A 24,419-nucleotide genomic window follows, 5' to 3' on the forward strand; every position below is an offset into this window, starting at 1 on the left:
ACATATTAAATTTGCGGGGGTGAAGATATCCCGTTATATGCTTTGAAAAATAGAACATAACTTTTTTTTTGAAAATCAAATTTATTGCAGATTAAGAGAGAAAGGATGAACCCATCAGCCCTAATCATAATGTGGTTATTAGCCCTAACCCGAATCATAATGTTGTTTGTTTTTCAATTAGTGTGATACTTGAACCTGAGAAATACTATATTGTCATTTTATGAATACTCATTTGTTTTAAATATGCCTTATACTTATGTCAAACTCCAACATCTTAATACACTCTTGTTTATTCATGGTTTGCCTTTATGGTCTGCCAAAATTTGTACTTGCATAAGAAAGAGCCAAAACATGCCAGGAATGAACTAGCAATTTTATTCATTTGCAATAGAGTCTGATTTGTTCAATAAACTATGGTTGAAATAAATCCTGATTTAGAATTTTATATGCATGCAGCTTTTCAATATGTTTACTATAGGTTTTTACTTGAATACACAAAATAATTTTATACAGATTACAGCTATGAAATTAACAATAATGCTTTGCTTTTCCTCGGGGTAGAATGTGAGCCCAAAGTTCTTGGGATTTATTTTCATTTTTCTTGGGATTTATTTTCATTTTTCATTTTACTATCTGGCAGTAATAATTTTAGTTATCACTGCAACCTTTCAGCATTATGTAAATATTATTTATTCTGGATATTTGCTTTTAATCTTGATGTATTCCACCTTTTTTGACCATCACAGACAGCAGCCCAAATATATTAGGATTGGATTACTTTTTAAATATTTTCTTGAGTATATCTGTTATTTGAATAGCAGCTGAAATTATTAGCTTCTGGGTTGCTGTTCAGAATAGCTAAAAATTAAACCGCAAATTTCTTTTGATAAATCAATATAATGTCACAGATCCAAATTAAGACTACAAGTGCCACCCACTTTGATGTGAGATTGCTTATTATCTTTTACTCATCTGCCATTATCTGTAAAGTTTTCTAACACGCAATAGAAACTATAAGACTCCAGGAAATCATTAGTGTCGATTATAAATTATAGCTAACAGGCAGACGATGACTGGCAAAACGTACTTGTCTCCTTTACTTTTAGAAATGCCAACAAGTTTCTCAATTCCTCCTGCATCTCGTAAGGCCTTGGCATTTTCCATATTTTTTGTGATGACTTCATGCAAGGTGCAGCAAATGGCAGTTACGGTATCATCAGACATGGTCTTGCTTGCTGAATTGTTACTGTTGTTACCTCCTGGAAGCCGGTGAACTAGATCTCGCATGGCATACTTGCCTTTTGGAAAGGGGGGAAAATGATGGAAGCAGTCATGTATTATAAGTCAAAAACAAAAGAACAGAAAAGCACAGGAAAGAAATATCACATGATTCAATGGTTTTTGAGTGTTTTATTTTGCAGGTTTGCATGTGGTTGTTCATTTATTTAGCAAACTTTTCCTTATAATTAGTAGTATAAAAAATAAAGGAGAACCATTATATTTTAATTTTTGTTGACTAACTTTACATGTCTTTATTTCTTCACTGGGCATATTATATATCCCTGATATAGAACAGGGAGGAGAACCATATATATTGAAAACAATGTCATGTGAATACTTCAGTGTCTGAGTTATGTAGCAAAATAATATTGCTTAAAAAGCAAGTAAAATGTTGCTTCTGAGGGGTATTAAAGTATGAACATGTTTTTGATCCAGAAAGAATTAGTCAAACTAAAAACTATCCCTTATAGTATATATCATTTCCAATTCTGCTTTTAAAGTTCTCCTGCTTATCTTAAATGAACTGGGTTCCATGGAGGGCATGCAGACATGAATAACTGAAAAACAATTTCCTTCTTTAATTATGAAAGTTGAGCTAAGAACCCTTTACATCAAACCAATAGGGGTATCCTACAAGGGAGATTCATTCAACTGATCGCGCTCATAGTGTTATCACTATCACAGATATATTTTTTATTTATTTTATCCTGGAACCAGGTTATGCAATTTATTGATACGTTTGCAAGACTGAACAATTAATAAACTACTCTAATTCTAATTGCATTCCTCCTTGTTCTATTAATAGAATTTTCTATAGGATAAAAGAACTTTTTGTTATTAGAGAAGCATCAGTTGAACAGAACTTATAAAAACAAATGGTACAAAATTTCAGAGAGGCAGGACTGCTAAGTATATCAGAAGTCTTCGGAGAGGGTCGGGATACAAATACAAAACAAACAAACAAACAAACAAACAATTGTATGAATGACAATCTCTCCATGGCAAAGCAACTGCAAAACAAAATAAAACAAAACAAAAAATAACCTATTTCTCAAAATAACTGTATTTCCCCATCTCTGTAAATACAGAATCTTTAGTGAAAATATTTCCACCCTAGTTTTCTTTCCCAAAAGGCGCACAAATCTAACCCTGCAATAAAATTATAATCTGACATGAAAGTTACTAAACACAGATGATCTATGGAGACCTAATTAATGATAAACTGTTTTCAGATTTGTTGGTGAAATTACTTGTAAATAACATTACATGAGACAATGAATACATGCTGGTGGCTATCAAACATCTGCATATATTCTCTGTCTCAAACAAATGATCCAGAAATCATTATATTGTGAAGTTTTTCGCTAGCAATTTGGCTTACTAACAAGCTGTAGTTGATTTATTACCTATGTATTAGCATCTAAACACCAGTAATAATATGCTTTGTCATAATAGTGCAATAAGTATATAATTTAACAATTTGATAGAGATATATTTATAGCCAGTGGTATTAAATTACTTAATTCAAGATGTAAAAGGTCAAAGTCAGCAAATATTAAATGGGTAAACTTATGTATGGAAATGCTCCACATTGATATACATACACATTGTTTCTTACATACACACACACACACACAATCCCCCCATAGCTCAAATAATTGTGTTTGTGTTTTCATTTTGAGAGGTGTGAAAAAATAGATGAAGAAAATACAGTAAATCATGAGACATGTCAACAACAATACTATTAGCAACAGTGATCCACAAATTCTGGGCCATACCTTTGAGGAAAACATTTTTTAATAAATAAGTCTCCTTTCTGTGAAATACATATGAACATTTGTGTACACTTTACTCAATATTAATTAAACTCAAATATCAAGCAATATAGCCATATCTTACTGTAAATCTACTAAAACCAACAAGATTCCCAAAGAAATAAAACATTACTTTTGTCTAACATTATTTTCAATATAGTGGAAGAATTACCAGTTTTTCAAGAAACCACAGTATTAGCAGACAAGTCTTTTTCATGGCATAACTATAGTCATAAATGTTATATTGAACATACTGGTACTTTGAAAACATACCTTCCTTGTACAAAATAATTAATAGAGTAACTGGCTAGCTTTATCCCTATAACTTAGACTATATAGATGAATATTTAGTTATCAATAAAAGGAGTTTTATTTGTACCTTCAGAACTCAAATATCAAGCAATATAGCCATATCTTACTGTAAATCTACTAAAACCAACAAGATTCCCAAAGAAATAAAACATTACTTTTGTCTAACATTATTTTCAATATAGTGGAAGAATTACCAGTTTTTCAAGAAACCACAGTATTAGCAGACAAGTCTTTTTCATGGCATAACTATAGTCATAAATGTTATATTGAACATACTGGTACTTTGAAAACATACCTTCCTTGTACAAAATAATTAATAGAGTAACTGGCTAGCTTTATCCCTATAACTTAGACTATATAGATGAATATTTAGTTATCAATAAAAGGAGTTTTATTTGTATCTTCAGACCAAAACAGGTCCTCTGCAGAAATTTTGAAAGATTTTCTGCCTTGTATTGGTGTGAAAGACAAGATTTCTTTTAAAAAAATGAAGGGAAGAGGTAAATCCAGATTTGGTATTGGTTCTTGGGTCTGAGGTTTTCACAATCAAAAGTTGGAGTTAGCTTTTCAGTAGTGTATGTGTAAATTTATGTATGGAAATGCTCCACTTCTGGTGCCTTTGGAAGCAGGATCCAGAAGCTCCGCGATCCTGTACTGAGCTCTCTTTGTTGGGCGATTCAAACTGAGCCATAGCCCCTCTGGAGGAGTGGTAAAGGGGGACCGCTTGGCAGATCAAGGAGAGCTGCATTGCTCCTCCCTGATCAGGAAAGACCCCTCATCCGAAAACAAAGAGCAGCAGCAGCAAAACATGGCTGCCACAAAGCTGGGAACATTTAGAATACATGACTGTGCGGGAACAGAGAAACTGATTGGTGTGCGAACTGGGTGATAAATTACTTTTAATTGCAATTTGACCCCAAGAAAACTATGGGGATATGTTTACAGATATTTGTTAAAGCCGCATCTAGAAAAATACCTGGAATCTAAGAGGAAATTTTAAATAAATAAACAAACAAACAAACAAATAAGTAAGTAATTTTTATTATATATTGTAAGCTGCCCCGAGTCTTCAGAGCGGGATGGCATAGAAATCCAATTAATAAATAGTAAATAAATACTCCAAATTTATTTATTTATTTAATTTTTATGCCGCCCTTCTCCTTAGACTCAGGGAGGCTTACAACATGTTACTAATAGCACTTTTTAACAGGGCCAGCATATTGCCCCCACAATCCAGATCCTCATTTTACCCACCTCGGAAGGATGGAAGGCAGAGTCAAGCAGTCAAGTGATGAGATTTGAACCACTGACCTACAGCTTCAGTGGCCTGCAGTACAACACTCTACCTCACGCCACCCAGGTTCTTTGTGTTTTTTGTGAAATTTGTGTTTTTAAAAACAAAAGACGTGATGTAGAGAAGGCATTTTAAAGGCTGGAATTATAACCCCAAACTTATGTTTTATTATCATTGCTTTTATTGGATTTTCAATTTAAACAACTGAATTTTTATTTTTTTAAATAACACAGCAGAGAGACTGGAGTAGACTGAAGTTTGAGCGCTACCTGCTGATAAAAGAAGAACTAAGCAACTTTGGAAATAAATACTCCAAAATATTTGTTGGATAAGCTTCTACTTTAAAACACTGCAGATTTAAGTAAAAAAAACAACTGGGAATATTACTGAACAAATATACATGTGATCCAAAAATACAGTAAATACTTTGATATTAGATTAGGAAAGGATATATTTCAATTAAAAATGTTTATTAATATTAGTTATAAGGATGGAAGGATTAGAAAAATATTAATATAAATATATACATTAACTATTTGAAAGATTAGAATTGGTACTAGAAATGCATACTGAAATAATGAATAATGAAAAAAGGAAGAATCACGTCTTTGATTATTAGAGTGATATGGGAAGGGGGAAAACTGGCTAAAATAGAAGTAGAAATAAGGGTAATAATAGTAAACAGATACTAAAATGATACAATGTTTGAAGAACTATGAGGTTTAAAATTGAAGGATGATAGTAAAACTTATGTGCTAGTAAAATTAAAAATGAAAATGAAATATAATTATTAGGAATAATATTGTTACGTTTATTTGTATTGAAATATATGATACCCAGGTATGACACCATTCACGTAATGAGATGTATATATATATAAAAAACTTTTTATAAAAAAATAGTATATGAGTCCATGTGCATATACACATAAACACACCTTCACACGGAAATATACAGTATGTGAGAATATTACTGTCTGAGTACTGTAGGTAAAAAGAGAAAAATTACTGGACGCATATAATAAGGCAAAGGCCACAGAATAGATTTTACATATTTAAAAAGGCAAAGAATCCGTACAAATGTAGAAGTCTCTTTACTTATAGTAGCTTAGAAATTATATTGTAGTTAAACTTGCCATTATATTAGTGGCATAATTCTGCCCTGTACACTATTACAGTATCATCTTGCAGGCTTATATTACCTTGTATTTCTTGAATGCTTTCTTTCTTGATAATTAGTTCAGATGTATATCAAATAGAACTACCCTTTTATTTTTTAGCAATCAGTAAAAAAACCTCACCCAATTAATCTGAAAATAATTAATTTCATCTGAAATATCAATATAACAGCTGATTATTTTAATGCACTATAATTTTCAACCAGTTTCTTTCCCATTCTGTTTTGGCTGATAGAGTCCACAGAAAACACAGAGCTCAGAAGGGTATTATTATCTCCCCTGACATTTAACCTTTCTCTTTAATGATATTATCTGTATTATGGTAATAAATTGAGGCTATGATTAAAGATCATAGCTCCGCAGTGGCTCTTTACAGAAATCTATGAAGATATCTCAGACCTCTGTACTATGGAAGGAAACGGATGGGAAGAAAAGTTAATTGAAAATGATTATGCTCCGTATCATAATCAGCGATCTTGAGTCACTAAATACATAGTTGTCACTGAAAGTTGGGTATGAATCAGGACAGAGGATATTCCTGCTTTGCATCTGAAGCAAAAATGCAGTAGCACAGTAGAACTGTGTAAGGAATTCTTAAACTACAATGAAGGCCAAGGTGGCCAAGGTATAAGATGCTGAATAATTGGATGTTGCTGGATCTGATTCCAAAGATACCAGAATTGGTTTGAACGATTAGTATGCATGCTGTTAAACTGTCTTAGTTTTAATGATGATTTTAGAAATTAGTTTTTTTCCCTTGACTTTTTTATTATTATTGTTATTAATTGTAATTTTTATACTGCTGCAAGCCACCCTGAGTCCTTCGGGATTGCACGGCATAGAAGTCAAATTAAATAAATAAATAAGAGAGTTCATGAAGAGGTCTATGACACAAGCAAGCAGATCTTTAAGCATTTTTCCTGTGGCAAAGTAGGGAAAAAAATAAGAAAGAGAGCATTGTGGAAGGGAACTTTAGATGATAATAAAGGATAAGCAGGAACAGAAAAAAACCTGCATCAAAATTAGAATTATATTTATTAAAAAAGTTCTCTGCTGCTGCTTGCCTGAAAAGAGAATAGTTCCTTAACAATTTATTAGGATAGGAAAACCTGAGTTATCAACCTTCCTTTTGGGAGGACCTGAAAACTATGACAGCCTTGAGAGTATAGTCTGATCAATATGATACATGCTACAGAGAGACAAGAAAATAACTCCTGTGCAAGATAAAGAGGCTGGGAACCAGAGGCTTCTGCTAAGCTGTCAATACATCAGTTGCCTTAATGGCCAGTAAGTTTATAAGGTGCAAAAAACTGCTAGTGTTCAGATATTGATTTCAAAGAAAGACTTTGAAATGTCAGCAGTTTAGACTTGGTTAAACAACCTTTCAACTCGAGGTAGCAGGAAGTTGTATAAATCTTAGGACTTGACACCTCCACCCCCCAGTTTAGTCATAATGCAGAATGCAATGCAGTCCATTTCAATCAGACCATAACACATAACTTGTGTAATTTAAGAGACACTTATCTTTCTGTAATACAGCATGCACGTTGCACTAATGAAGTTCCTCCTTAATAAGATGTGAACATTTACTAAACTCTCCAATTTCATATTGGTTCTACAATGGACTATGGACTATGATCAGTGGCAATCAGTCATGCAAGCAAGTTTTAGCAGACAAATCCTTCAAGAAAGTTTAATGGAAACAGCCCAGTTGTGGGTTGCTCCAGGTTTGGCATGGTTCTATGAATCGGTAATGCAGGTGGTGGTGGGCTCCACCCACCCGGCCAGGATGCTTCTGCACATGTGCACAAGCTCTGTGCATAGGCGAACCAGTAGCAACAGGTTTTAGAACCCACTACTGTAACAGCCTAAGGTACAGCTACGGTACTTCTTCAGAGAGGGGCAGCATACAAATCTAATAAATAATAATAATAATAATAATAATAATTATTATTATTATTATTATTATTATTATTATTATTATTATTACTTCACTTAACAAAAACAATACCATTTTTTCCTGAAACAAGAAAGGCCATTTCAGTCAGGTACCTTATTCATATTACTAGTTTTCAGAGAAGTGGTACTGCAGTGGATTGGGCAGTCATTTCAATACAGTTACACACTACATTACAGTAGTGGGTTCTAAAACCCGTTGCTACCGGTTCGCCTACGCGCAGAGCTTGCGCACATGTGCAGAATGTGCAGTCATTTCATGGTGGAGGGTATTTTCTCCTAGCCTCCTTACTCAGGTTTCTGACTTGTATACAGCATATCTGAGGGGGGGGGGGACCTCTCCCTCCTTCTCTCTTAATTTTGCCTCATTCCAAAATTCTGCACAAAGCTGAATTTTAGATAACTACTGCATTTGGGGGAGGGGATGTTACTGGAAAAGGTAAAAAACAAAGCCACTTGAATCTAAATTTTGAAAGATTTTGGAGTTTGAAAAAAATTAAGATTTTACTCAAGGCTCATGGCTCTCAGGTTGGTTACTTCTGTAGTGAAGGATGGAATGGAGAACATATATTTTTGAAATGGACATCATTTTAAATCTATGCTTAAGGATGCCAAATCTGAGCTGCAAAAATCCAGATGATCACTAAATGGAGATAAAGATGGAGGACGGGCTCCAACACAAGTCTGAAAGCTTGGAAGACTAAACCTCTGGTCCTGGTGACTAATCCTGCAACATTATCCTGCAACATTATCCTGGACCTTTATTAAAGTTATCTGTATCTTTTATGGTTATCTAATGTCTTTATGGATTGGTATTTCATAGCTTGATTAAATGGCTTCCACATCAGTCCCATATGGTTAGCTGCTTATTCTCAAGGTCCAACAGAAAAATTAATACTGATATCTGACCTAGCTGCCTTTGATTTACTATTCCTTTTCATTCAATTAGAAAACCCCAATACCTGAATGCAGCTGTCCTGGAACCCAACCCCAAGCTAGAGTAAATGATATTTAAAACATGTAAATCTAGGTGTAATCCTAAAGAAAGTCCAAGCTGAAAGAGAACAGAACTAAACAGGGGAGAGGTCTTACTGGTGAAGTTCATGGGGCAAGGCAATATATGTCAATAAAAAATAAAAAAATAAAAATTAGCAACCCAAGTTCCAATAATTCTTCTAATTATTTATTAATTTATTTATTTAATAGTTGTTAAAAAATTACTTACTCAAAAAATTGCAGAACAAGCCCTACAAATAATGTTCAAAAGTCTGCGAAGATTCCCAATCATCCAGTTCATAGTTGTCTCAGTAGTGCTTTTTCAAATGGCAACTGGAATATTTTTCTCTCTTGAGGAAAAGGAAGAAAACGTTTCACTTCTCATCCAAGAAATTTCAGCAGTTTGATTTGATGGGGGGTGGGGGTGGAATTATAAGGTACTGACAGTTGAGAGTCAACTGTCAAGTATCTATCCTTCCATCAAGTAATGACAGTTGAGACAGCTGAGAAGTGAATCAGTTTGTTCTTCTTCCTCAAGGAAAAAAACAATCCAGCTGTCTTTTGAAAAAGCACCTTTGGGACAATGTTCAATGTTTATCTCTGTTTTTACACTACAGATGCCTGACATTTTCTTCTGGAAGGATTGGACAGTTTACACCTGCCTTGTTTTCAAATGGCCACCTTTGCTATTGTATTCATTTTCCATGGCTAGGTGAGAACTGAGTGTTTGGTGTAGTGATTGAGATATCAGGCTAGAAACTTGGGGAACCGTCAATTCTAGTCCTGCTAGAAAAACCAGCTGAGTAATCTCGGGACCAGAATCCTTCTGTCATCTTAGGAAAGAAACAATGGTATACCTCTTCAAGAAAACTACGGATACTTCTCCAAGCAGTCTTCAAGAATTGGACATGATTGAATGGAAGAAAAAAAGGTGAGAACTTGCACACTACAGTTATTTTGATTTCCAGCTCCACCCCCCCCCCCCAAAAAAACCCCTAGTCTTGTGTGGGTGTAAGGCTTCTCTATGCATCAAGGCATTCATATATTTTCTACTCTGACTCTTCAGGTGGACATTGTAATGTTTCCAAAGCTTAGATAAACAGGACTCTTTAAGATCTGAGTCACAAGTGTCAGAAGAGGTGGGCCTGATGATATCTCAAAACTCTGGCTGGGATCAAGATTTAATGTCTCTTGTGACTCCTTGATTATCTTATATTAGTGCTCATGACAGTAATTCTAATAAAGTGGAGAAGATAACCAGCTTTTAATGTCTGCGGAGAGGGGCGGCATACAAATCTAAATAATAAATAAATAAATAAACTGGATTTCCAAATGTGTATTAAAATAACTGGATTTGATACTGCAATGTAGAAACATTGGTATTGTTATAAGAAAGATGTAAGCCTTCATCCATTAAGAAATATATTTTGAAGACATACAAATTCCTCATTTGCAGAAAAGGAAGTAATATATCATTCTAAAGTATTTTAAATTGATCAAAATGGTATCACATGCAATGGTAACTTGGTACTCAATTGCTTTGAAATGAGTACTCAATGCATTTTGACATGAAAATTTTGTCCCATTACTCATTATTTATTTGGTATTTAAAGCACAACTAGAACCTGTTGGTGTCGGCTGCCTTGCGCCTCACTACATTATTCCTTACGGGAAAAAATTGTTTGGTATTCATTGTTTTTTGTATTCATTGTGCCTCCTGGAACCAATTAATGTTGAGTACCAAGGTACCACTGTAAAAGCAAATACTGTATCTGTCCAGTAATGTTTTTTTAAGGAAATAATATCTTTTGGGGAAGAAAAGGGTATATATACACTGTAGATAAAGATATGGTACATTGATCACACATTTCTTAATTAGCTTCAATGGAAATTCTATGTGCATAATTAATCTTCTTGATGGAAAGGCAATTGCGCACAGAAATGATGTCACAGTTTTATTTTTATTCACTGCTTTGCATAGCTTAAAAGTAAAATCATTTAGGGTTTGATTTAGTCCGTTATGGCTTATGCAGGGAAATACTGTCTCTTCATAGGATTTAATTAAATTGTATTTTCTTTATCTCAGTAATGTCTGAGGGCATCCTGAAGGTAATCATCATAAATAATAATAATAATAATAATAATAATAATAATAATAATAATACATCAACAACAACAACATCATCAGCAGCAACAACAACATTGGCTACCTACTGTATGTATCACTACACCCTCTTTGCTAAAAGATGATGGGAGATCTCTACACATGTTTTTTTAATTAAAGCTAGTTTTTAAGTGGAACAGAAAGGAAATGGTAAAAACTACTATTCATAATAAGCATAGTATTTGTTTCCTAATTTCAGGCTGCTTCTGATTCTTGGTACAACCAGTTCACACAATTTTAGAAGGTTTTCATCAAAACACAATAACTTGTGACATGTTGTAATTTATGCCTAGTGAATGTGTCTTTGAATGATGGTTTGGGCCTGCTTCCAGTTCTAGGGTTCACTATTGCTTGAGAGAGGCCTAATATATGGGTTAGAGATACTGTAATAACAGCTTGTTGGAAAATAGAATAAATGAGAAAGTTTTCACCGTGTGGGAGAAGCACTGAGATATTCTACAATTCAGAAGACAAAAGAACAAGCCTGTAAGATGAAGGCATCTCTAGAATATTGCGTATTGCCTTACATCAAAATTAATCAGTAATAATCGATCCTTGAATAGAAAATAAAAATAAATGATTTAAGGATTTGGAGTTTTTTGCTGTATATGTAGGACTAAAGATTCTGAGCTTTTACATTTGTAAAAATGGAAGGCTGAAAGGGAGAGAACAGAAAGTTATAACAGTTAATGATACACAAAGTTAGAAATAGTACCATCTTCACCTAATTCTGTGCAAGGAAAAGGAAATCATGCCTGGTTAATTAACATATGAAATTCAGTATCAGAAGATATAATACCCATTAAGCAAATTGATGCAGTATGGCTTGTTTAACCATCTCTGCTAACTATATAATCGATGCTTATGACCTGAGATTAATCCTGATTTCATAATAATATAGATGACATGACGAAATGTCTAATTATAACGTGCAACAGTTCCAAATTGAACAAGATTCTAATTCTTAATCTATTTTTCCTTTCTATTTGAAAGGGAAAATTCTAGGTGCTGTTCTTTCTTCTTCTAATGATTCTCTCGCCATGATTTTGTAAGAGGAGGACGGCTTATTGGTCAAATCCATGGGAACGGAATATTCGTAAATAAGGGGAAAAGAGAATAAAGAGAATTCCAAAGCACCTAAGAAAAGGCGGTGGAATGTCAGGCAGCTTAGGTATTTTTCTGGCCCTGACAGTAGCCAACCCTGCTCTGTCTGCATTTGTGCTGGCCTGAAGAAGCCACTTATCCACACACTATCCTGTTTGCAAACTGCCCTGGATTCATAATTTCCTCATTCACTTTTGTTTGTTGGAAGTCAGCAGGGAGCTGTGAGGAGGTGCTTGTTTAATGATTGGTGATTGTCACTTAACAAAAGAAACACACACTGCTGAGTGGTCACCAACAGGTGGCCCATGGACTATGGTGGTCCATGAGAAAGTTTTGCTGGTCTGCAGAAAAATTATTTGCATTTTTTATATTGCAAATAATTTTTATATCGATCCACAGCTCACATTAGAGAAACATCTTTCAGCTGTGGCGAGGGGGGCGTTTGCCCAGGTTCGCCTGGTGCACCAGTTGCGGCCCTATTTGGACCGGGAGTCACTGCTCACAGTCACTCATGCCCTCATCACCTCGAGGCTCGACTACTGTAATGCTCTCTACATGGGGCTACCTTTGAAAAGTGTTCGGAAATTTCAGATCGTGCAGAATGCAGCTGCGAGAGCTATCATGGGCTTTCCTAAATACGCCCATGTCACACCAACACCCCGCAGTCTGCATTGGTTGCCGATCAGTTTCCGGCCACAATTCAAAGTGTTGGTTATGACTTATAAAGCCCTTCATGGCACCGGACCAAAATATCTCCGAGACCGCCTTCTGCCGCACGAATCCCAGCGACCAGTTAGGTCCCACAGAGTTGGTCTTCTCCGGGTCCCGTCAACTAAACAATGTTGTTTGGTGGGACCCAGGGGAAGAGCCTTCTCTTTGGAACCAACTCCCCCCAGATATCAGAGTTGCCCCCACCCTCCTTGCCTTTCGTAAGCTCCTTAAAACGCACCTCTGTCGTCAGGCATGGGGGAATTGAGACTTTCCCTCCCCCTAGGCTTATAAAATTTATGCATGGTATGTTAGTATGTATGATTGGTTTCTAAATTGGGGTTTTAAATTAACTTAAATATTAGATTTGTTTACATTGTATTATTATTGCTGTTAGCCGCCCCGAGTCTTCGGAGAGGGGCGGCATACAAATCTGATTAATACATAAATGATTAATAAATAAATAAACTGCACCAAATGAGGGATCCTCAAACTATGACCATGTACTGGATATGTACAATGAACGTTTGTGTTACTGCAGATAGTCTCCCCCTTTGGGGCCTTTTTATGTAGGACGGAGCGGGGCAGAAATTCCGACGGATCTGCTTCAGTCCCCTGGTGCGGGGCTTTGGGCGAAGGCTGGAGGGAAGTGCCACTGATGGCAAAGAACCGGAGGCCTCCCCTCTGCTTCGAAAGCCTATTCTCATTGTCCTCAGTAAGGTATTTCTGCTTCACATGCCCACCTATCCATGCCCATCCAGCCAGTCATTAGGTAGATCATATTAGTTGTCCATGGGATTTAAAATTATTAATTTAGTGGTCCCCAATGTCTGAAAGGTTGGAAACCCCTGACCTTTTCTGAACCACATTATCACTTTATATCAAAACACTGAATCATACTGTTGTTTCTGAATTCATCTAATAATTCAATACCTCTTACATGTATGGATTCTATCCTTGCAAACTAAATCAACTTCCCAATTAGATAAACATCACTCAATTGTCTGAAAACACAAACTGAAATGGATTGAGCAAACTGAACAATCATTTCAATTTCATTAGAACTGATTCTTACAATCCGAATGAACAATATCCAGCCAACATCATATAAGGACTGCATATGCATTGTAAGAAAAAGCTCATAGTGCTGGGAACACTTTCCGAGACCCCTTTCTTTAGGTGCAAGTAGTTATACCATACTTATCAACTAAATGTAGGTATATGCGATACAGAGGTGGGTTTCAGCAGATTCTGACCATTCTGGAGAACTAGTAGCGGAAATTTTGAGTAATTCGAAGGAATGGTAAATACAACTTCTGACTGCCTCTGCCCCCATCTATTCTCTGTGTCTCGAGTCCAACATGAACAGGAAGAAATGGGGATTTTGCAGTAACCTTCCCCTGAAGTGAAGTGGGAATAGAGATTTGACAGTATCCTTCCTTAGCCATGCCCACAGAACTGGTAGTAAAATTTTTGAAACACCCCTCCCCCCCCACTAATGGAATAGTCATGATTGGCTCCTCTGCTACTGCTGCTAATGTCACAAATGAAATCTTATGGATGAGTTTTAAAGTGTTGAAATTTATTAACCCATTACTACCATTTCGCTCCTAAGTCTTTTGACACTGGATAAGTTAAAATCAGGAGTGAACATGGCAATTATCTAGCTTTTAATTCTCCCCAATCCCTAAAATCCTGAAATTGCACTCTTGAAAATTAGCTATTTCCTTGCTAATATTTTTAGCACCATTCAGGGATGCTAGGGGCACATGATTCAAAAGCTGCTGCATGTCCATCTTTATCTAAGTCTAAAACTTTAAAAAAATGCATTTAGTGAACTCAGACTTGAATAATGAGAGTAATTGTACTTCATTGCATTTTATAACCATCAACATCTTGCAGATTAGCATTATCACCCATTTACTTTTATCAAAGGAAAGGATGTAGAACAAATGTACACAAGGCAGCATTTTAAGCTGAAAGAAAAAACAATTCAGCCACTGCAGCAAATTACATTTTAAGAATTTGATTGTTCCATTTCAGTGTTGTTTTTTAGGAGCTGGATTTAGATTCTAATGTGTGTTTTAAACAGTCTTCTGGCTACTTCATGTGTTTACTGTTAAAACAACTTGAGCTCAAAGAAAAAGGAAGCTATCATATTTTTATTAAAAAGAGAGAAATTAATAGAGAAATGATAGCCTACTATCATTCATGAAGGTCAAATATTTTCTTCAAAGGGCAACGAATAATACAAATTAGGGAAAATTGAGATAAATGAACAAGAGAAAATGTATGTGTATATGTACGGGGGGATTGTGAGCATGTGCAGGAGCAGCAAGGGGTGTGTGCATGCGTGGGGGGACGGAAGGGGTGTGGGCATATGCACGCATGCTAGCACACTCACAGACGCAAACCAAAAAAGATTCGGCATCACTAGTCTAGAGTATCATATAAAAATATGATGTAAATAGCCAAAATTTCAATATTAATATTATTGTATATTCATGTAACTTTGTATCAGCATAATGTTCAATACTTTGACATTTATTGCATCTTAGTAAAAAAATGTTCCTACTGTCTTTTTGTTTATTTATGTAGCTTGCATAAAAAGTAACATGAACTGATTATTGAAAACAAGAAGGTCCTGACATAATACAAGCTTTGGCTTTAAAGCTTATAAACCTTTCACTGATGAAGGCACTCTAGTGCTCATCCTTTGAAGAAAACAATTATCTTCTATGTAACCCTAAAATAAATTAAGCTGGTTCTGAATCTAACCCAAATAAATGCAGCTCTCTAAAACTGCACTTACACAGCAGATTTATACCTATAATAGCCATATTTTCCTTTTAAAAAGGGTGAATTGTTTTCCAATAATTATATTCTAAATGATTACAAAATACCAAGAGAGTGTTCTTGTTAGGAGGTGGGAATTGATATTCTTCAAATGTTTTGAATAATAACTCCCTAAATCATCATCACTAACCATACTGGTTGTGGCTGCAGGATCTGAAATCAAATTCAGAAGGACTGCCTTTGATCCTCTACATCAGGGGTCCCCAAACTTGGCACCTTTAAGACCTGTAGACTGGCTGGAGAATTCTGGGAGTTGAAGTCCACAATTCTTAAAATTGCCAAGTTTGAAGACCTCTGCTCTATATCCTACTACAAAAACAGAGATCTGGGCCATGATTTCAATATTTTAAAAACAAAACTTCAGTTGTTATGTTGCTTTGTCCTAGACTTCAATTTAGTAGAGTCTCCAGAAAATACCTCTTAGATTTGGGAGTGTACAGTGGTTTCTACTTGCATAATAATGAAGATCTCCCTCACCTTAAAATCTGGAGAAAACTTACCGTGTTTCCCCGATAGTAAGACCCCCCCGATTGTAAGACATATGGGGGGTTTCAGGGGGGTCGGCTTATATAAGCCATACCCCGAAAGTAAGACATATGTCTTACTTTCGGGGAAACACGGTATAAACGGTATTGCGGGGGGGGGGGGGCGATGACATTGCTTCCAAGCTCCCCGCGCGCCCCTCGCCTTCGCTCACCGCGGCCTCTTCCACCGCCTCTTCCCCTGCCGAAGCTCAGCTGCAAGCGGCCAGCGAGGCCGCTTGCAGCTTCGCTCGCCTTCCAAGCTCCCCGCGCGCCTTCGCATTCTCCCCGCGCGCCTTCGCCTTCCAAGCTCCCCGCGCGCATTGCTTCCAAGCTCCCCGCGCGCCTTCGCTCGCCTTCGCTCGCCACCGCCTCTTCCCCTGCCGAAGCTCAGCTGCAAGCGGCCAGCGAGGCCGATCGGCTCCGAGGCGAGCGGCCGGAGCTGCGCCCTCCTTCGCCCGCCTCCTTTCCGCTCGCCTCGGAGCCAAGCGGCCTCGCTGGCCGCTTGCAGCTGAGCCTCGGCAGGGGAAGAGGCGGTGGCGCCGCGGCGAGCGAAGGCGAGGGGCGCGCAGGGAGCTGCGCCCTCCTTCACCAGCCTCCTTTCCGGCAGCTCCCTGCGCGCCCCTCGCCTTCGCTCGCCGCGACGCCACCGCCTCTTCCCCTGCCGAGGCTCAGCTGCAAGCGGCCAGCGAGGCCGCTCGGCTCCGAGGCGAGCGGAAAGGAGGCGGGGCGAAGGAGGGCGCAGCTCCGGCCGCTCGCCTCGGAGCCGATCGGCCTCGCTGGCCGCTTGCAGCTGAGCTTCGGCAGGGGAAGAGGCGGTGGCGAGCGAAGGCGAGCGAAGGCGCGCGGGGAGCTTGGAAGCAATGCGCGCGGGGAGCTTGGAAGGCGAAGGCGCGCGGGGAGAATGCGAAGGCGCGCGGGGAGCTTTTTTGACTGCCCATCCACCCCTTGACCTGCCTTTAGCCAGCCAGCCGAGCGTCCGTGTCGCCGCGGAGTTGGCCTCCCCTGCCGAGAAACATTGCCGGGAGCGGCGAGGGGATGCTCCCCGCAACCCGCCGAACGTCGAGGTCGGCGCCCGCCTCCTTTCCGGCAGCTCCCCGCGCCCGAAGACGAGCCGGCCCCGGTGCCCGGGACAATGTAAGACATACCCCCAAAGTAAGACACAGTGGGGCTTTTGGGGGTAAAAAGATAGTAAGACACTGCCTTACTATCGGGGAAACACGGTACCATATTTTTCGGAGTATAAGGCACATCTTTTTTTTTTTTAAAGACACATCTTTTTTGCTCCCCAGAAGAGAATGAAAACTTTTGTACATACTATACACCGAATGTAGCCCCCTCACCCTCACCATTTGATCTCTGCCTTTCAGCAATTTACATCCTTGCAACACAATGCAGAGCCTGTTAAGCCAAGCAAGTGATTATCAGCTTTCTAACCCTCAGTTAAGGCCCACATGCTAAAATGAAACTAAAGCTGCAAGGAGGCAAATTGCTGGGAGAAGCAGACTTTTATTTTCTTATGCTCAATCAGCTGCTGAAACTGGATGCAAGGAGGTAAATAAAAAACTATAAAATCTTCAAATAATTATACTTATTTTTTAAAGACTGCTTTATTATTTTTCTAGACAACTTAACAAAATGTAGAAGCTTTTAAAAATAAATGCTTGATCTGAAGAGGCCCAGTGGATATTATATTTTCTTTTAAATAATAGAGAATAATGTATACTTCCAGAAAGCCATATCAATTTTAACAGTATCTGTACAAGTATAGCAGGGGTAAGCAGCAGCCGGAACAGGGGGGGCACCGTTCCACCCGCGGGCGTGCACATGCTGTGCATGCACGCAACTAGCAAGATTCCAGTGAAAATCACTGTTCTTTTGGTTCCACGCATGCATGGAAACAAAGAATTCGGCAATTTTCTCCAAAGTCTTGCTGTGTGAGCTCTTCTGTGGAATCCAGTCGGCTAATCTTTCAATGATCATAGTGTCTCACAGCTGCTCGTGGTAAAGATTTATAAGCATCTTTTAGTGTTGCGTAACAATGGTCTAAAGTATTCTTGCCTCTTGTGTGACAATTGACATTCTTAATGTATTTTTGTAACTCTTTCCTTAAATTTGCTTTGTTTAAATATCCCAAAAATAATGGCCAGTGAATTGGGGTATTTAGCTTCAGCCTCCATAATCTGAACAGCTAGAGTTCCTAATGCCTTGTTTACACAGGCTTATGGATGAATATACACCGCAATTAGTAGAAATGAAGTAAACTCTTGAGGAGAATAAAAAGGTTTGCAGTTGATAAGTAAGGACTCCAAGTTTTCATCACAGAATTTTTGTATTATAGTTATGTCCTGACACCAGCTGTTGTTTACACACAAACACACACGCTTCACACACACACACACACACCTCTTCTACCTCTTCCCACTGATAATTCTACAAACCTGTCTGTTCTAAGTGCCTGAAACCCTGGTATATGCATGCTATTGTCATCAATTTCTTCGGTCATAAAATGGTCATAAGGTAACTTCTCTAATGCTGTAAATGTAAAATGGTCACTAAATGAATTGTTGGGAGTCGAGGGCTATACCCCCAAAGCATTCTTTTTATTGTTATAACAAACCTGACCCTTTGTATGACATGATGAAAATATACAGGATATTATACTAACTCAGAATACTATTGGTCAAATATGTTTTCACATGAATTGAAAAACGTCTTAAACAAAAATCTACACAACAGCTTTAAAAGTAAATAAGTCATCCTTGACTTCTGGTGACAGGTTGGACAATCCCTGCAGGATTTTCAGAAGCCACTCAACTAACTCTGTGCCCAGGTTCAGGACTGGAATTAATGATCTCTCAACTTTAGCCTGGGTTCTTATGGTAAATTACCACCAATCCACAATTCTTGTGGATAAAATGAAAAAGTTGGCATTACCCAGAAAAAAGCAAAATTACAATACAGCATTACAATAAAGCAGTACAATGAGTTTGCTTCCAGTTGAGCAGAATGACATTCTTATTAGTAGAAGAGAGGAAAACATCTTTAATCTATGTAGACTGCCTGAAAACTGCTTCAGATGTATGGGAAACTCTTTGTTATGAGAAGATCCAAGAGAGATAAATTAAACAAGTATTCCTGCTGGTAGGATCCTTCCAATTCTACTTACACATTTCATCTGTCCATATCTTTTCTATCCTTTCTCAGCTTTAACCTATCACACTTGAACAAAACTCAAAAGCACATGCACTTTTGCATATAATGAGTTGTTTCAGATAGGATTCTGTCTCTCCCAAAAGATAAAAACACAAAATACATCTTGATTAATCAAGAATAGAGAATCCCATTCTGGAGATATCTTAACACATTAAAGTGCCTAATCTTTTTAATTTCTCACAAAAATTTATGCAGGAATGAAATACTTATATTACATTTTAGCAAAGTTGGGGCGAAGCCAATAAATATGTTGTTACCTACCTATTAGTTCTTTATTTCGGACATCTAAGGCCATATTCCGTAAAGCTGTTGCAACCGCACATACCACCCGATCATTGTCTATTCGAAGAAGTTCTACTAGTATAGGCAGGCCTTTTTCTTTTCGTACTGCAGCACGGATATATACTGACCACTGTGGAGAGAAAAATATGAACATGACAAACCAGATAGGTTTCATTAACTGAAGAAGGAGGCTATTGCAAAAGTTATTTAGATATGGAAAATAGTGATAAAAAGTCATCATTTTATATAAGGTAGTAACTGCCAATCTCATTTTGAATTACTGACAGATACTGTTGTTACTAGTCTCATATTGTAGAAGACCAAGTAGCTTCGTCGGACGGTATAGTTTAGAATTGAATTAGATATGTGGTTAGCCATTTCATTTCACAGGTTGGCATCAGGCTATAAGGTGGGAAATGCTGTATGGGAAAGTAGGCAATTGCAGAAAGTATGTGTGAACTATGCCGTTTTTTCCCATATAACATTGATGATTGAATAGATCAGAAACAAACAAATAAATATATATTTTGCTCTATTGAACTCCATCTACTTAAAACATTGCCAGATGGTCCAATTCACTTTATCATAAGCACATTCTGAAAAGCAGTCAGAAGATGTTAGGTGAACATTTATTGTACGTGTATATATAAACACCCACAACACTCACACAAACGCCCAACAATATAGCATATAATCCAAGCTCCCCAAACTCAGACAGCTATCTAATTCTGTCACTGTGTGCTCCTATATGCATCTTGAGTTTATACTTTTTCCAATGTTCTGTATAATAAATGACTTTTGAAAGTGAAGACTGCTAAACAATTAAGGTGGGGTATAAGACAGGAGCCTAAACTACTGTAGGCATATATGCCTGTATAAATTGTATCAAATAATTGTATCCTGTTTATAATGTTTTCTTTGTGAAAACTCCGTATAGACAATCCCATAATTGCCACTGTGAATCAAACCATAATCTTATCTATGCTTTCAAATTATGAACCTTCTCAGATATTTTATTAATAATGTGGAATCAAGAATTCTTGGGCTACTTTCAATAAGGATATGTTTGCAAGCAATTATCCTCTTCTGTCTTTCTTGCAAAAGAATTCACTATGAGATGCTGCTATATCTTCCAAAATTGAGAAATAAATTCATTCTTGAATATGTTCACTATTGTTATTAAGTAATAGTAATACTCTATAAGTCAATAAGCCTCAATAAGCCTACTAGATATATTTTTTTTAAAATGACAAAGAAAAATAATTTTTGAGGGATGGCAATGTGCTTTGAAATTGGAATATACTTAATCATCCAGTTAGTCCATAAATCAGACTAACATCGTCATTCAAATAATTGTTCAGCATAAAAGGGGGAAATGTTCCTCTGAGAACAGCCCATTCTAATTCAAACTGAGGATCTGCAGTAAACAAAATTTTCTTTGCCATAACATTTATTTGCTACGCCAATTAAAGAAGGAAATTTCTGTAATATACTACTATGCTTTAGTTTGTCATTGTTATTATGAAAAATAATTTCCTTGACTTTATTCTTCCATTGGATTAAACTAAATCAATTTAAGAGGCCAACATGGAAAATGAAGATATGTTTGGTGCTTTTGTTTAAATAACAGAGTTTCAGATAGAAATAATTCTGAGTGGAGGAGATCATGAATCTGTATTGCTGTCCAAACCCACAATTCATTCTGAGAAGAAATGGCAGTACTGTACTGTAATATCCTTACCGCCAGCTTTCTCCAGATTTGAGTAGCCTGGATGGTGTGTAGGACAGGCAGAAAAACCTGTAACCAAATAGCTAATACAAATACCCCATCTGCCTGAGCAGACACATGTTAACATGTTGAGTCTGCGGAGAGGGGTGGCATACAAATCTAATAAATAAATAAAATAAATAAACATAAACAAAGCGTTAAAGTAGTAGAGGAAGAAATTTGCCCAAATTAATCTGAGAAGCTTGCCTCAACTCTATTGTTGCTAGCAAAAACCCTTTTTAATTAAGACTGAAGAAAAGAAGAAAGTTGGGATATGTGAAAAAAACAGATTACCTGGAAGAGGAGCAGAAGAAAAAGAAATCTGGAGAAGGAGAAAAGATTTCTGAATAAAGAGTACAAAATGGGGATTAGAATTAACCACATGGTTTTGGTGAACTGGTTTCCGGGAGAAGCAGAAAGCTAAACAACGCTTGTGCAAGAGGAAGTGTTATAAGAATGAAGCTAATTTCTGTGATCCGAATTGAGGAAGAACACTGAATCAGATAAGGAAAATCGATAGGAACAGAGAATAAGGCCTGCTTGAACATGGATGAGGCAAAGTATTTAATGTCTGAGTGCCTATGGTAAAAACAGTATTTCTGGGCATTAGGTGAGAGAAGCATTGAACTACAACTCAGAAATCTTTAGGGAGTCAACAGCTTAGAAGAAAAGCTCCTAAACTTTGGACTGAAAGCTGACATCTATGGGGACAGTTTTCAAATTCCTGTCACGTATTAAGCTTTGGGATTTAAAATGAGAAATTTGAATTCCATTCTGCATTTTTTTAAAACTTGCAAACTGAAGAAGCTGCAGACTTCTCCAGTTAGTGCCAATGTGCATCATTAAATGTTTGCTCATCCATAAAATTGATCTGGAGGCCCTTTATACTATCTCCATGGCCACACCTCCCAGGAGTAGGAAAAGGGGAATCAAGACAGCAGCTGAGAATCTGTTCAATTAGCATTGGTTGCTCCCTAGTATGGTGCATCTAACAACAGGACCTTTTGAATCAGGTTGGGTATTGGTTGGACTCACTGGAGAAGAGCCTAACACTGGGGCAAATGAAGAAAGGGAGGACAGAGAATGAGGTGGCTAGATGGAGTCACTAAAGCAGTGGGCATGAGCTTAAATGGACTCCAGAAGTTAACCATGAGGTCGCAATGGGTCGGACACAACTTTGCAACTAATAACAACAACATTGGCTATCCCAAGCATGAAGTGCTCCTTGGAGTGCTAGGAACTACAAGCAACATCTTTCATGTAACATCTTCCAAACATTACAAGCAGAATGACAGAGAGCACCTTCTAACCCTACCTTGATTGTTGTTTTTTGCCTGATTTTTCTTGGCATTTGGAAGAACATATTTCAATAAATAATATCAATAAATATCCATTTTCGTGACCAATATTGGAAAGAAATTCACATATGGAAACACTAGTAGAGATCAGAGCAAGCTAGGGGAACCTCAGGAAAAAAAAACCCTTTCTAAGGCAGTTAAATATTGTAAGTGTGGTACTGATTCCTTGCATTAAGCTATTTAGTCTGTTTTGAATTTTTGAATGTGTTTGCTAATGGTTTCCAGGGATTTTTGAATAAGAGGTTCACTGTCCTTCTGTGTCTCATTCGTACATGTTTTGTTCTGTGAACCTCAGATCCAACTGATTTGGTTTGTGCCCATCTCTTCAAGAATAGTCTAATGCAGTGATGGCGAACCTATGGCATGGATGCCACTGGTGGCACACAGAGCCATATCTGCTAGCACACGAGCCATTGCCCTAGCTTAGCTTCATTATGCATGTGTATGCCGGCCAGCTGACTTTTGGCTTGCACAGAGGCTCTGGGAGGGTGTTTTTGGCTTCCAGAGAACCTTCTGGGGGATGGGGGAGGGTGTGTTTACCCTTCCCCAGCTCCAGGGAAACCTTTGGAGCCTGGGGAGGGTGAAACACAAGCCTACTGGGCCCACCAGAAGTTGGGAACCAGGCTGTTTCCAGCCTCCAGGGGGCCTCCAGGGTGGCGGGGGAAGCTGTTTTCGCCCTCCCCAGGTATTGAATTACAGGTGTGGGCATGTGCGATAGGGTGCGTGCACGCTCTTTCGGCACCAGAAGAAAAAAAGGTTTGCCATCACTGATCTAGTGCCTTATGCTACCCAATTGTTACTTAAGAAAAAAGTAAATATTTAACTTTAATATTTAACTTAAACTTAATGTTCCAATCAAAAGGAGAAATGTCTACTGGTCTCTGGCCACATGGCTTATACCACTATAGCCGGGAGCCAAGGTATTGTTTTCCTTTTTATAAGTACAGTAGTACCTCTAGATACGAGTTTAATTCGTTCCAGAAGGGAGCTTGTATGTCGAACCACTCGTATCTGGAACAAATGGCTTTAGACTTTGTTTTTCCCCTCCAAGATAACCAAAAGCAAGGATTCTTGCGCCACCTAGTGGACGCTCAGCTCGTATCCCGAATTTGAGCTCGGGTCTGGAACAGAAATTTCTCTCCCCTCGTGGCTCGTATCTTGGAATACTCGCATGTGGAGCAGCTCGTATCTAGAGGTACTACTGTATTGTATACACAGGGTACAGGCAAGTAAGCAAGTCCCATCTCTCACACAATTGGTGTAAAGGAGAAGAGGCCTGACCCGGGCATTTGTTTCACCCAGCAAAGTGGGAAGTGGCAAAAAGAATGTATTACATAACCTATCACCATTATATACAAAGAATGGCAAAATGACAAGGGTATGCTCAGAAGGGTAATGACCCTTTTCACCACCATTTTGCCCTTGCCAGAGATTGAACTACATCACCTAACAATCTTAGTCAACAAAGTTGACATGAGGAAAATTGGAGGAGGTTTCTCACCCTTTTTTCCTGAAAAGCAACACGGGGCTGTATGCATTCTCCAATTAATATATTATTAAGAATATCTGGCCCATCCAGACCACTTACTTACCAGGAAACCAACCAGCTTAG

The 24,419-nt window shown here is 37.8% G+C and overlaps 1 protein-coding gene across 9 annotated transcripts in view; it reads right to left on the reverse strand.

Annotated features, from left to right (window-relative positions):
- The window catches only part of CTNND2 (catenin delta 2), a 269,783-nt gene that overhangs the window by 57,989 nt on the left and 187,375 nt on the right, over nt 1-24,419 (reverse strand). For all 9 annotated transcript variants that reach the window (XR_011558671.1, XR_011558672.1, XM_070747087.1 and 6 more), the window contains 2 exons: nt 19,661-19,811; nt 1,088-1,298 (listed from right to left, as the gene is read on the reverse strand). Coding sequence is in view for 7 of the 9 variants with exons in the window: in XM_070747087.1 (XP_070603188.1) it covers nt 1,088-1,298; nt 19,661-19,811 (362 nt within the window). In the remaining 2 variants the exon portion in view is untranslated. The remainder of the gene's footprint in view (nt 1-1,087; nt 1,299-19,660; nt 19,812-24,419) is intronic.

This window comes from Erythrolamprus reginae, chromosome 3 (genome assembly GCF_031021105.1).
Source record: "Erythrolamprus reginae isolate rEryReg1 chromosome 3, rEryReg1.hap1, whole genome shotgun sequence".
NCBI classification, from domain to species: Eukaryota; Metazoa; Chordata; class Lepidosauria; order Squamata; family Dipsadidae; genus Erythrolamprus; species Erythrolamprus reginae.